Raw genomic sequence first — 14,447 nt, 5'->3', positions numbered from 1 at the left:
GTGTGTGTGTGTGTGTGTGTGTGTGTGTGTGTGTGTGTGTGTGTGTGCTACTCAGACGTTCAAGCAGCGGGGTGGCGTGGTGCTGAAGCTTGGCGACACCGTCGTCCCGTACCACGCTGACTTCAGGATGTTCATCACCACCAAGCTGGCCAACCCACATTACTCCCCAGAGATCTGCACCAAGGTCACCCTCGTCAACTTCACCCTCTCGCCCAGGTAGAACACACCTTAACCCATTCTGACCTGAGATCAGATTCATACGAGGTTTCCACTGGACACACGCTGGTCTGATGAACCCATTCTGACCTGAGATCAGATTCTAAAAATGTCAGTCGTTCTTTCGATTTTTCAAAAAATAGCAGACCTACAAGCTCGTAGCGCGCCACTCGGTGGCGCGCTATGAGCTTGTAGATCTGCTATTTTTCAATAGCTAAAGCACGACATGATGCCAACACCAAAAGGGGTTCCCGTTCAGAATGGGTTAACCCATTTTTCTGGTGTCCGCATCATGTTATGCTTTAGCTATTGACAAATAGCAGATCTACAAGCTCATAGCGCGCCACCGAGTGGCGCGCTACGAGCATGTAGGTCTGCTATTTTTGAAAAATCGAAGAACGACTGACATAGAGACATGGATTTTTCAGAAAACGGTCAGGATGTAGAAGACATTTTTTTAATCTGATCTCAGGTCAAAATGGGTTAAGACCTGAGACCAGATTCTACAAAATGTCTTTTGACAGTTTTCTGAGAAAATAATGTACCAGTGCCTCTCTCTAACCTTTTTTACGTCAAGGACAAGGATATGTCGTTCCAGGGAGACCTCCCAGAAGAAAATATTTTAGTTAAAAAAAACGTGCACTGTGAAAGAATATATATTCAAAGATTTATTTTGTACACATGTTCACTATTTAAAAGAAAATGGCACATCTTACAAGATCTAGATCAGCTGTTTTTCAACAGCTAAAGTTTAAAACAATGGTTAAAGTGGTTGAAAGCTATGAGGTGACACAGTCTTAACCCATTCTGACCTGAGATCAGATTCTAAAAATGTCTTCTACATCCTGACAGTTTTCTGAAAACTCGATTTTTCAAAAATAGCTCGTAGCTCGTAGCTCATAGCTCGTAGCTCGTAGCTCGCCACTCGGTGGCGCCCTATGAGCTTGTAGATCTGCTATTTTTCAATAGCTAAAGCATAGCATAATGCTAACACCAAAAGGGGTTCCCGCCCCAAAACGGTCTTTAATGGATGATACACACACACAGGTTTCTATCTGTATTTATAGCAATATTTATAGCAATCATTTTAAGCCTATAGAACCAAGCCATCTCCTGCGTGAATCATGACCATGACACATTTAGATTATGTGAAGAAAATAAAATCAAATCATTATATGATTTATATACTACGCACATTTTATACGCTTTATTTAGCGGTTTTCATTTTTCTCTCTTGTGCGCGTGTGTTGTCTGCGCGCGTGCGTGTGCGTGTGTGTGTGTGTGTGTGTGTGTGTGTGTGTGTGTGTGTGTCTGTGTGTGTTCCCAGTGGCCTGGAGCAGCAGCTCCTGGGCCGCGTGGTGGCCGAGGAGCGTCCGGACCTGGAGGAGGCCAAGGGCCAGCTGGTGGTCAGCGTGGCTCTGATGAAGCAGCAGCTGGCGGAGCTGGAGGAGCGCATCCTGCTCCGCCTCGGCTCCTCCCAGGGGAACCCCGTGGACGACCTGGAGCTCATCGGCGTGCTGGCCGCCTCCAAGGTCAAGGCCGGGGAGATCAAGGTCAGGCCACCGTCGTCGTCGTGGTGTGTCGGCTGTGATTTTTTTTAGTTCAGTCATTACTAGGTCTCTTGAATAGTTTTCATTGAGTTTTAAGTCACGTTTTTTTTTTTTTTGTCGCCTGGAATGTTTTAGTGTTTTTAGTCTATAGTTTCAGTCGAGTAAATATCATGAGATTTTAGTTGACTAAATCTATACAGTTGACTTAGTCGACTAAAATGCATTTTTGCCTTGATGTCGTCGTAATGACTGTTTTTTACACTTGCTGAAAATAGCATGTTTTTACTATATATCTAGACAAGAGCCTATCATAGCTTTGTTTATTATGCAAAGCGATGTATAAGCAGACCCCTTAGCTTAGTATGTGTTTCAAAAGAATCCCAGATTGGTGTGGATGAAAGATTTCATTGGCACAGTAACAAAATGTATCATTAATATAATATAATATAATATACGGTAATATAACATAACATAAAATTACATAACAACATAACATAACATAACACAACACAACATAAGATAACATAACATAACATAACATTGTCACAATGCCACTATTACCACCGTGGAACTTTGCTAAAGTGATTTGAGAATCGGAGTAATTGTTTTAACTATAGTTCTGGGAGACATTGCCCCGTCGATGTGCGTGTATATATATATATACCGTATATAGTTATATACCCTTGTGTCGATGTGTCGTTGACATGCCAACGTTCCACCGTCCAGGCCAAGGTGACGGCGGCGGAGGAGACGGAGCGGGACATCGACGCCACGCGCCTGCAGTACGCGCCCGTGGCCGTGCGCGCGCGCGTCCTCTTCTTCTGCGTGTCGGACCTGGCCAACGTGGACCCCATGTACCAGTACTCTCTGGAGTGGTTCCTGGCCGTCTTCCTCGCTGCCGTCTGCGACTCGGAGAGAGCGGGTGAGCTTCCCGTCTGAGTGACGGCCTAAAATAAAGTCTACAGAATAATGCAACCGAGACCCTTATGGTCTTCCATTATGGCTCAGCTGCCTCGCCATGGGTCCATTTGGTTCTACTTGGTACACTCTTGGTGTTCATTTCAACACTCTGGGGTTTCACTGACACGGTGAAAGGATCGGTGAAAACATGTTCCTCATGCATAGAAGGAGGCATGAGGTCAGTCCGCTGCCCCCCCAGGTTGGCAGAGGAAGTGTAGCGCCCAGGATTACATTAGATAATTGGCACTGGGTGAAAAGAAAACTGGGTTACAAAATCGTGGGATAAAAATTTAAAAAGATGAAAAAGCAATACGCAAGACAAAGCAGAGGTTTGTAGTGATTTTAGGGCAGATTCACACTGTAGTCCCAGGTGCGCACTCGGGACCAATTGGCAGATTTCGTGGTAGTGTGAATGCTGCATATCGGGACCGAGTGAAGTGTGCTCTGGATCCGGATCGCTGCAATGTGAAACTCGGGTGCGGAAGAATCGAGGCCAATGTGAATCATGGCCAGCGGGGACCAGACATGAGTGCTATTCGGGAACCGTTTGAATCAAAAGGACTCGGTGTGAATCTGCCCTTAAGACCAGGGTTCTTGGCACAACACAAGGCCTCTTGGGGCTTATTATTGCTTCTTTTTTTTTTTTTTACCAACCAACCAACATTTCTCTGCTTCTGATCTGCCCCCCCTGCTGTCCATGTCCCATCATGACAGCCACGGTGGAGCAGAGGACGGCCAACATCAGCGGGTTCTTCACCTTCAGCCTCTACAGCAACGTGTGTCGCAGCCTGTTTGACAAGCACAAGCTCATGTTCTCCTTCCTCCTGGCCGCTCGCATCATGATGGACCAACACAAGATCCACATGGTGACACAACGCACGCACGCACGCACGCACGCGCACAACACACACACACACACACACACACACACACACACACACACACACACACACACACACACACACACACACACAGGCACAGGCTCCTTTTCCTAGCCTGCATGTGTTCCAGACAGAATCACTGCGTTTGGTGAATCTGTTTTGTCACTCCACGGAACGCAGCGAATCAGGCTACCCTTTTCACTTTTAATATATACTTTATTGAAAATGTTTCAGGGTTTTTACAATGTATACATATATTACATTAAAGTACAAACATATATCAAGGCATTTCAAAGCTTTTTATTTTTATTTTTACAAGGTTAATAAGTGCCATGGTGTCAGTTTATTTTTATTTATTTTAGTTTGTGTGTGTTTTTTAGTTTCGTTTTTTTAGTTTGTTTGTTTGCCTGTTAGCAGAATAACGCTAACATTTGGTTCAAAAAGGTCAAAGGACAAGGCCACAATCAAGGGCATCAAAAGGGCATACATAATCTGCATAATTCATGTGGAAATGGCATGTCTTGACAATGGTGAACAGTTGTTACCAATTATCATTAATTAAGGTTGTATTCCATTCAGTTCAAACCGAGTCAGGGTGCTGCTACTGCTGAAAACATCAGACCCGTCTGAAGTGAGTGGCACAGTACTGTACTGTACTGTACTGTACTGTACTGTACTGTACTGTACTGTACTGTACTGTACTGTACTGTACTGTACTGTACTGTACTGTACTGTACTGTACTGTACTAGCCCTCCTCCCTGGCCTGTGTGTTAGGCTGTGCAACAGTGACACTTGGTGGTGAACAAAGGCTATAAAGCTATTGTCATGCTCGGACACAGGGACTCAGCCACACACATAGCTGTCTATAGGACCGGTTGCACCACTCAAAAACGTTTTCTGTGTGTGCGTGTGTGTGTGCGCCTGCGTGCGTGCGTGTGTGTGTGTGTGTGTGTGTGTGTGCGTGCACCAGGCCGAGTGGCGCTACTTGTTGTCCGGGGGGATGCCGGCGGCGAGGCAGCTGACCAACCCAGCGGCGAGCTGGCTGTCAGAGCGCGCCTGGCAGGACGTCCTGGCTCTCAGCACTCTGCCCGCCTTCAGCGGCCTGGCAGAGGGCTTCCCTGGTCACCTGGCGGCCTTCAAGAACATCGTTGACAGCAGCCAGCCTCACAGGTTCATAACACACACATTACACCTAATTATGCAAGGGATAATGAGTGGCTAGGTGCATGGTCATTGTTGATTAAATCACCGACAGGGCGATTTATCTATAAACAATGACCACCTAGCCATTCATTATGGCGCTTATTTCACGGCTACATAATACATGAATTAAAATTGACCCAAAAGTGATGGTAATGAAAGTAAAAACATTCTTGAGAGCAACGTTTAGTTGAATGACATTGTGTGTTAAGAAATAACGCACAGCTGAATTCAACCAGAATCAAGCATTCAACCAAGCCGTGTAATACATTTAATTATGTCACGGCATGGCATCGCATGTGAGCGTTGTTACGAGTGGGTAGTGTAGCACACTGGTCATGGCAGTACAGTTTGTGTGCTGTTCAGCGAATAGCTCAATAGGAGGCTGGGCCCCATAGCTCAATAGGAGGCTGGGCCCCATAGCTCAATAGGAGGCTGCAGCCCCATAGCTCAATAGGAGGCTGGGCCCCATAGCTCAATAGGAGGCTGGGCCCCATAGCTCAATAGGAGGCTGGGCCCCATAGCTCAATAGGAGGCTGGGCCCCATAGCTCAATAGGAGGCTGGGCCCCATAACTTAATAGGAGGCTGGGCCCCATAGCTCAATAGGAGGCTGGGCCCCATAACTTAATAGGAGGCTGGGCCCCATAGCTCAATAGGAGGCTGGGCCCCATAGCTCAATAGGAGGCTGGGCCCCATAACTTAATAGGAGGCTGGGCCCCATAGCTCAATAGGAGGCTGGGCCCCATAGCTCAATAGTATTCTACTGTTAGGACGGAAGCTAGGCTCTTAGCTTGCTTATGATCCTTGACTATTTCTATGTAATTGTTCTTGCTTACTATAGTGTGTATGCTGTATGCTAAATGCCTAAATTGACAATTTAGGCAGTGTATGCTAAAGTGTATGCTAAATGCCTAAATTGACAATCGTGTCATTATAGTTTAGCCACAGCGAAACTATTACAATAGTGTAAGGTGGTGACAACAGAGTATAAAATGAAAGTGTGTGCGTGCGTGCGTGTGTCTCTGTAGAGAGCCCCTCCCAGGAGAATTGGCCAGCAGGCTGGACTCCTTCCAGAAGCTGCTGGTCCTTCGCTGCCTGAGGCCAGACAGACTCAGCCAGGGCCTGCAGGACTTCGTGTCAGCACAGCTGGGAGAGCGCTTCGTACAGCCTCAGGTATAGACACCTCGTCAGCACAGCTGGGAGAGCGCTTCGTACAGCCTCAGGTATAGACACCTCGTCAGCACAGCTGGGAGAGCGCTTCGTACAGCCTCAGGTATAGACACCTCGTCAGCACAGCTGGGAGAGCGCTTCGTACAGCCTCAGGTATAGACACCTCGTCAGCACAGCTGGGAGAGCGCTTCGTACAGCCTCAGGTGTGTGGAGTCCAATCAAAATGGTAGCATTTGCGTTCCCAGACCAGAGAGAAAAGGCTGTTTTTATTCAAAATATGGCACCGGTGTGATTTATGCAAATCCGTTAAAAGAAATGTTGCTGCCTAAAAATGGCTAAAAAGTCGTAATGACAAATTAGATTAGGAGCACATTTTGGGCACATTTGGGCCACATTTGTAGCTATGGCTGTTTTTAGCCCAAGGAGTGTTTTTTGTGCAAAACTAATGGATTCAGAATCATGAAAAACCCTTAGTTTGACATGTCACATGCTACTTAAAGCATAAGGAAAGTTTTTGCCTTTTTTTATTTACCCAGGGAAGTAGCTGAGCACAAGGGGCTCATTTTCAGCAACGCCCTGCACATAGAAACACACACACACACACACACACACACACACACACACACACACACACACACACACACACACACACACACACACACACACACACACATTAAAACCTGGGAGCTGACCAGTACAACCACAGTCTTATACTGTTGGCCCACTAAGCAGCTCCAGGGGGAGCAGTTGGGGGTTCTGTGCCTTGCTCAAGGGCACTTCAGCGGTGTTGGGTGAGTGATGACAATCACTTCCCCACCCAGATTTTTCCTGCCCGTCTGGGGAATCGAACCGGCAACCTTTCGGCAACAAGGGCGCTCCTCTAACCCTTACGCCTGCACCGCTGCCTTACATAGGATGTTAATGGTAGGGTCACAAGAAACCCCTATAAAAAAAGTTGCTCAATACCGACAGCCGGTCAGCAAGTGGATTCATGAATGTATGTATATAGACAATATTTTAGACCAATAAAAAAAGACCCTCCCTAGCTTAAATGATAGATAATTAGGAACCAAATGGACCCTTATGGGTGTTTAACTAACAGGTTTCATTTGTACACTCTCAGAGTTAAATTCAAATTAATATTTTTACAATATAAATGGGGGTCCCAGAGATAGAAATGCCATTGCATGGGGTTTCCGTTCCGTAGCCTAATGCAGGTCAAACTGGGGGTCCTTGAAATGAAATTGATTTAAGATTCACTGCTAGAGCTGTAAATGTACTCTTAGTTATGGGGGTCCCTGGCATATATTTTCAAATGGGGATCCGTGCAGCTGTCAATTTGGACGTCCATGACATGACAAAGTTTGAGAACCACTGTTGTAGACCCTGTAAAGCCTATATTAAAATGAGGTTGAGATGTGCGGGCCTTTTGGAGGTCGGAGGAGATTATGGACCTGAGAATTATAACCAAAATATATGATGGAAAAAAAGGAGGGAAGGTTTCTCCCCCAATGAGCCATGAATAAAATAAATCAATTTGAAGATGGTTCACCACACCTAATCGACTAAACAATATTCATGCTTTTGTTTAAGCAAACATTGCACATAGGTATGTATAACCATGGGGTGGACTTAATATCTCGCTAGGCGTCTAGACATGGCTGGGATTACAGTAAGGACGACATGAATATGGATTACAATATTAGCCGTGGCTTAAATCGCTTTGTGCTGACGGCTTTGGAAAGTGAAATTAATCCGAGGTGGCCCTTTAAAAGCCAAAATGCATCCACTCACTTCCACTTCCACTTTCAAAGGCTCGTCCACACCGCCACGGTTCTGTTCCGCTCACGAAGAGACCGCCGAGCACCCGAGAGGCCTGATTGATTGCACACCCTAGACCGCAACCATGAACGGCACAGAGGGAGATGCGTTCTACATCCCCATGGCCAACACCACGGGCATCGTCCGCAGCCCCTACGAGTATCCCCAGTACTACCTGGTCAGTCCGGCGGCGTTCGCATGCCTGGGCGCCTACATGTTCTTCCTCATCCTCGTCGGCTTCCCCGTCAACTTCCTCACGCTGTACGTCACCATCGAGCACAAGAAGCTGCGAACCCCCCTAAACTACATCCTGCTCAACCTGGCGGTGGGAGACCTCCTGATGATATTGGGCGGCTTCACCACCACCATATACACCTGCATGCACGGCTACTTCGTCCTCGGGAAACTGGGCTGCATCATCGAGGGCTTCATGGCCACGCACGGCGGTCAGGTCGCCCTGTGGTCCCTGGTCGTCCTGTCCGTCGAGAGGTGGCTGGTCGTCTGCAAGCCCATCTCCAGCTTCCGCTTCACAGAGGAGCACTCCATCATGGGCCTGGCCTTTGCCTGGGTGATGGCGGTGGCTTGTTCCGTTCCCCCGCTGGTCGGCTGGTCCCGCTACATCCCCGAGGGCATGCAGGTCTCGTGCGGGATTGACTACTACACGCGCGCGGAGGGCCTCAACAACGACACCTTCGTGATGTACATGTTCTCCTGCCACTTCGTCGGACCCTTCGTCATCATCTTCTTCTGCTACGGCCAGCTGGTCTGCGCGGTCAAGGCGGCCGCCGCCGCCCAGCAGGAGTCCGAGACCACCCAGAGGGCCGAGCGGGAGGTCACCCGCATGTGCGTCATGATGGGCATCGCCTTCCTGGTGTGCTGGGTGCCCTACGCCAGCATGGCCTGGTGGGTCTTCTGCAACCAGGGCGCCGAGTTCACTCCCGTGTCCATGGCCATCCCGGCCTTCTTTGCCAAGAGCTCGGCCATCTACAACCCGATGATCTACGTCTGCATGAACAAGCAGTTCCGCGAGTGCATGATCACCACCATGTTCTGCGGAAAGAACCCCTTCGAGGGGGCGGAGGAGGCTTCGGAGTCTTCCTCGGCCGCTTCGTCCACGTCATCCGTGGCTCCTGCATAAGTTGCAGTTGTCGTCGACGCGCCGCACACCGGTCCGGAATCCAAGGAGAAGACTTCCACATCCACGGGAAACGACTGCTGAAGGTTATCGCCCCCCACACGGAAATAACTTACAAAACGTAAAAACTGTTAAAAAGTTGTTTCTGTATATGTACAGACGTCCAACGTAACAAGAGAGATATATTTTCTTCCCGAGATGAAAAAGGAGAAAAGAATCTTTTAAAATCTTTTACAGTTGGATCCTATATGATATGTTAAATGGCTTATTATATTTTTTAAGGGGCGTTAGCCCCTCCTATTATCCAGCTGTTTGTGTTATATTTGTGTAATTAGCATAATGAGAAAATAAATCGCATGAGCAATGAGCAAATGGCTATTATTTATTTCAGAGTCCAAAGTCCATGTTTGTGATATCCAGAAATGCATCTATTATCATGGTAAAGTCATGCAACCCTTCTTCATTAGCATAATTTGCATAAATTATATAAAACATAGGTACAAATTAGGTATTAGCTATATTATTGTTTCAACATATATATCAAGGTTGTTTTAAAGTCTACATCCATGTTATGTTTGATTAATGAGCAAATTAACTGGAAATGGCTATGATCTTTTTAAGGTGACTTAAGAGTCAAAGTCCATGTTTGTGATATCCAGAAATGAATCTATTATGGTAAAGTCATTCAACATTTCTTCATTAGCATAATTAGCAAATTAGGAATTAGCTATATTATTGCTTTTAGTCAACATATCAAGGTTGTTTTAGAGTCTACATCTTTGTTGATACATAAATTCATCTCTTTCTTTTTAAGATGAGTTTTTTTTGGCTTTTTGCCTTTATTGATATAGTTAATAGTGAAGACAGACAGGAAAGTGGGAGGGAGAGAAGGGGAGAGACACGCAGCAACGGTCGTCATGAACGGGACTCCAACACGCGACACGCTGTCAGGCCAAAGCCTACAGTATATGTGGTATTTGCCTGGGCCTATATAGGCCAGCAGGCGCCCCCGTACATTAATCTGGGCCTATATAGGCCAGCAGGCACCCCGGTACATTAATCTGGGCCTATATAGGCCAGCAGGCACCCCGGTACATTAATCTGGGCCTATAGGCCAGCAGGCACCCCGGTACATTAATCTCTTGCCATAACTAAATTATGCAACCTTTCCTCATTTGCACAAGTTGCATAAAGTATGTAATAATTAGGCCCAAAACCAGGAAATATTCATATTTTAACTTGTAACCAAGGAATTTATCTGGATCCATCGCCTTAAAGTTGAGGTGCCTATATGTCATGACATGTCCAATCCAATGGAGTAACTGTGACAGGGCAGCAGACAGTGGCTCATGAGGTAAGTCCCTCCCCTCACAGACGAGTCAGGTTGTTTTCTTTACTAGTGGTTTATTTAGCAATTTCAACACTTACTGGTGACACACAAAACAATAAAGACATGATCAGAATAATCACCAACAAAACGATACAGCATACAAACATGATGACATGGAAAAATGTACCTCACTGGCCACATATAGCGATAGTATAATTAATTGATCAATTAAACTCATGTAACATGCAACTTAAATGTAAACCCGAGAAGTCAAAACAATTAAACAAACCTTACCATTCACAAGAATATTAGACAACGCTCCAACTGATGTTCACAAGGGCTCTTTATTTACCCAGTGCAAAAACACTGTGGAAATACTGTAAATTAAATCCACGTGTCACACAAACAAATACATGATGGAATGTAATATAACTGTACAAACAAAATAACAGGTAACACGCTTGTGGAACCATGCAATATAACTGTACAAACAAAATAACAGGTAACACGCTTGTGGAACCATGGCAACGAATGGTGTGGCTATATGCAAGGAGGGCGAGTGCGTTCCAAAATGTTTTTTATACCCAACACCCTAATCAAGGGAGGGGCACTTCCTGACGAGGGAACCTCCCAAGAGCACTTGTCGATCAAGGGACTCATGGGCCCAAACCACAATCTGCTCCCTTGCTGATTCAATGAGCCCTCACTGACTCACGAAATGGTAACAAAACAAAATAAATAGCGGATTTACCTATAGCTTGGGTCCCAGCCTCATTCACTGAAAATGTCACTTCGCTACTCAGTCTGGACAGAGGCTGCTTGACTTGGGTAGCGAGGTGACATTCAGATCCGCGGAACGCATCGAATCAGGCTGGAACCCAGGCTAGGATTTAGCCTATCATCCGTGCGGGTCAAATGCTAGAACTCTCATTCAATCGCGCAATTTGTTTCTACAGATTATATGAAATGTTTTGTTTGTTTTTGGTCAATATACACATTGTCAACAGAATCTAGATGTATTTTTAAACGGCTAGGGCGGAAATGTTCCTTTAAGCACAACATGCATTTTGAGTGAGAACCCACATACTTTTTTTGTGAATACCACAGTCATACAGTATTATACCCCTGATAGGAGCCGATGGTGCATGCTTGTGTGACTCTGTGTCGCATGTGTATGTGCGTGCATGTGTGTGTGCGTTTGTGCCTGCACCTCCTCGACACCCATGGAGATCTGCAGGGTCAGCATCCAGGGGGCTGGACATACTGGTCACCTGACTCACCCCCCCAGCCAGCAGAGTGGAAATGAGCTGATGGATGGGAAGTGACAGCAAATGACCCACAGCTCAATTCTTTAATGTGCAGCTATTCTAGCCCCGCGTTGCGATACTATATACCACCGCGCTGGGCTACGTGGAGGCATTATAATATACCACCGAGCTGGGCTATACGTGGAGGCATTATGCATATGCAATATGCTGTGCCAGCTAGCTACAGCTATTTCACCCCTCTCTCTCTCACTCACTCACACAAACACACACACACACACACACACACACACACACACACACACACACCACCAACCACACACACACACACACACACACACAATCCCAATCCACTTCCTTGCTGACTCAATGAGCCCTCACTGACTTAGCTGCGCGTTCATGTGAAGTCTGCGAGGGCTTAGCCCCGCCCCTTTATGTGCCCTTTGCCTGACCTCGCCTCACCTCGGAGGAAAGCCTGGTCTCTGTTCCAAAAGTGCCGTGTGAACCGGTCTGGAGCGGATGATATCACAAATTAGTGCTTTCTCACCGTTCTCAAAGGGAGACGGAATGGAAGGATAGGCTATATATTTAACAACAATAATATAATATTACAACCCCCTATCACACAGGAAAGTGTATTTATGAAACTAATAATAAAACGACCAGCTTAAATACTAAAATAGACTCGATAGACATGTATAAATAGGCCAAGCGATGTAGGCACTGGCTGTGAACAAGGACAGTTTGTATTAAAGTGATGCAAAGTGTCATGAATGGCGGACTCATCTTCAAAGTGCTGTCCCATTCCTGTCGCAACAATTTGGACCCCTTGCAGCCCGCTCGCCCTCAAGCACTTATACAGCTGACCTCACTAAAGTCAATGAGGTTTCAGGGCTTGGAGGTTCAGGGCCAGGTCATGGCTCAGCTTGGGAGGAGATTATATAGGGCTGCGAGCAAAAAAAAATAACCCCCATGAATAATGATCAGAGTCCATATCTATCGAGATTTCAGGCGCTGAGGGCCTTCTGAGGATCCGTAGTTTTGATCCGGTTAAAATCAGATGTCGTTCTCTGAATAATATAAAAGACTCCAATACTGCATTTTCAAGGTGGCTGTCATCATGGGACATAAGGTATCGATATAGAGATTCGTGTGCATTAGTGTGCCCACGCGCAATTATTCGCGTGCGTGTGTGCATGCGTGCGTGCGTGCGTGCCAGAAAATAAATGTAACGTTTGATAGCCTACTAGAAAACTTGCAGGCCTACATGTAATATACAACATGGATATAAAAACATGCAGCTCAACTGTTATAATACTGTAATAACTGTAATAACTGTAATAATACTCTATTCATTCATTACATTAAATTGACTAAAGCTTAAAAGAATAAAGTAACTAACTATCCCTGACTGAAATCCACCCCGAAACACATTTTATTGTCATTATAATTTCTCATTTTGCCAGGGTATATATATTTACATGATGTGTTGGAACAAGCTGACCTGTTTTAAAAATTCAGTCAGTTAAGGTGGTTGCACACTGGACGTGTTTTTTTGGAAAACCGTGGGTGTGTGTGGGTGTGTGTGTGTGTGTGTGTGTGTGTGTGTGTGTGTGCGTGTGCGTGCGGGCGGGCGTGCATTCGCGCTGCATCGAGTGTACTCGATTTATTTTAAGATTCTGACTTTTAATCATACATACATTTAATTCGTTTTGATTGTATTGTTCCACTTTTTGCTTTGGCAATGTAAACTCATGCCAATAAAGCCCACAATAGGAACACTTTTATTGTATTAAATAAAAGTGCAATTGCAGGTCATTGTATTTCATTCTCTATACGTCGATCCCTGAATATACGAACCTGTCTCTGAGCCGATTAGGTGTGCATAAGACTTTGCTTCCAAAGGACCCTTGGTGTAAAACCCTGTGTATTTATGTCACTCAGAGAGTGAACAACATGTACATTTTGTCCATTCTCTTAGTTACAGACCTGTAACATAAAGGGACCATTTGGACCCCTTCCTCGTAGAGCTGCATCTCATCTCTTTGTCTCATTGTTTGTTGTTCGAGAAAAGGAGCGTGACGTTGAGAGAACCACTAGTTCTAGACATCTTTTGTGAATAGCGCGTATAGCTGACTGACGGTGTTTTCCATCTCTCTCTCTCTCTCTCTCTCTCCCTCTCTCTCTCTCTCTCTCTCTGGCGCAGACGTGGGATCTGTCCGCGGTGTTCAAGGACTCGTGTCCGTCCACCCCCCTCGTCTTCGTGCTGTCCTCGGGCACCGACCCCGCCGCTGACCTCTACAAGTTTGCGGACGCCATGGCGTTCTCCGACAGGATGAGCGCCATCTCTCTGGGACAGGGGCAGGTCAGAGGTCACTTCTCTATACGGCCGCGTCTCTCTCTCTCTCTCTCTCTCTCTCTCCGTTTGGCTATACTTTCTCTTTCAATTCTGTAGCAATGGAATTGTAGATGGTGCTGTGAACATGCTGTCAGGGAGAACTGACTTCAAGGCTACTGAATCTCCTATATGCATAAGAGAGAAGACCCGTGAAAACCATACAGTGTGCGTTGTCGCTTAAAGACTTGAAGGACGACACGTTTTTTTGCAGAGTTGTTAAATGTTAAATCTAGTACCACTAGTGGATATTAATGTATGTACGTCTGTATGTACTCCTTTTTCCTTTTATTGACCAAAATAAAAGTATCTATCTATCTACATGGCACTATATTGATACTTTAAAAAAAAAGGAAAAAAAAAGATTTTTGAACTATGATTGGGAGTCGGACTAGCAACAGTATTAGGGAGTAAAATAATCCAATGGGATTATTGGCTGATGTGTCGTGTGTGTGTGTGTGTGTGCGTGCGTGCATGTGTGTGTGTGCGTGCGCGCGTTTGTGTGTGTGTGTGTGTGTGTGT

General features: G+C 45.9%; 2 protein-coding genes across 2 annotated transcripts in view; both read left to right on the top strand.

Annotated features, from left to right (window-relative positions):
- Positions 1-14,447, top strand: part of dnah1 (dynein, axonemal, heavy chain 1) — a gene marked incomplete at both ends in the record, with an annotated part of 92,162 nt that overhangs the window by 68,344 nt on the left and 9,371 nt on the right. The window contains 7 exons of the mRNA XM_080784242.1: positions 56-216; positions 1,544-1,769; positions 2,493-2,688; positions 3,441-3,592; positions 4,579-4,778; positions 5,838-5,982; positions 13,737-13,895. Of these exons, the coding sequence (XP_080640368.1) occupies positions 56-216; positions 1,544-1,769; positions 2,493-2,688; positions 3,441-3,592; positions 4,579-4,778; positions 5,838-5,982; positions 13,737-13,895 (1,239 nt within the window). The remainder of the gene's footprint in view (positions 1-55; positions 217-1,543; positions 1,770-2,492; positions 2,689-3,440; positions 3,593-4,578; positions 4,779-5,837; positions 5,983-13,736; positions 13,896-14,447) is intronic.
- Positions 7,799-9,303, top strand: LOC308329398 (rhodopsin-like). Its single transcript, XM_080783669.1, has one exon. It carries the CDS (start codon positions 7,886-7,888, stop codon positions 8,936-8,938), a length of 1,053 nt encoding a protein of 350 aa, XP_080639795.1. The 5' UTR covers positions 7,799-7,885; the 3' UTR covers positions 8,939-9,303.

Source organism: Protomyctophum bolini (genome assembly GCF_963924005.1).
Source record: "Protomyctophum bolini genome assembly, chromosome: 15".
NCBI classification, from domain to species: domain Eukaryota; kingdom Metazoa; phylum Chordata; class Actinopteri; order Myctophiformes; family Myctophidae; genus Protomyctophum; species Protomyctophum bolini.
Note: the sequence above shows the minus strand (reverse complement) of the source record. Positions and strands in the feature narration are given on the sequence as shown.

Excerpts from the sequence above, each read along its gene's own strand:
- LOC308329398 (XM_080783669.1), top strand. The coding sequence starts at position 7,886 with ATGAACGGCACAGAGGGAGATGCGTTCTACATCCCCATGGCCAACACC.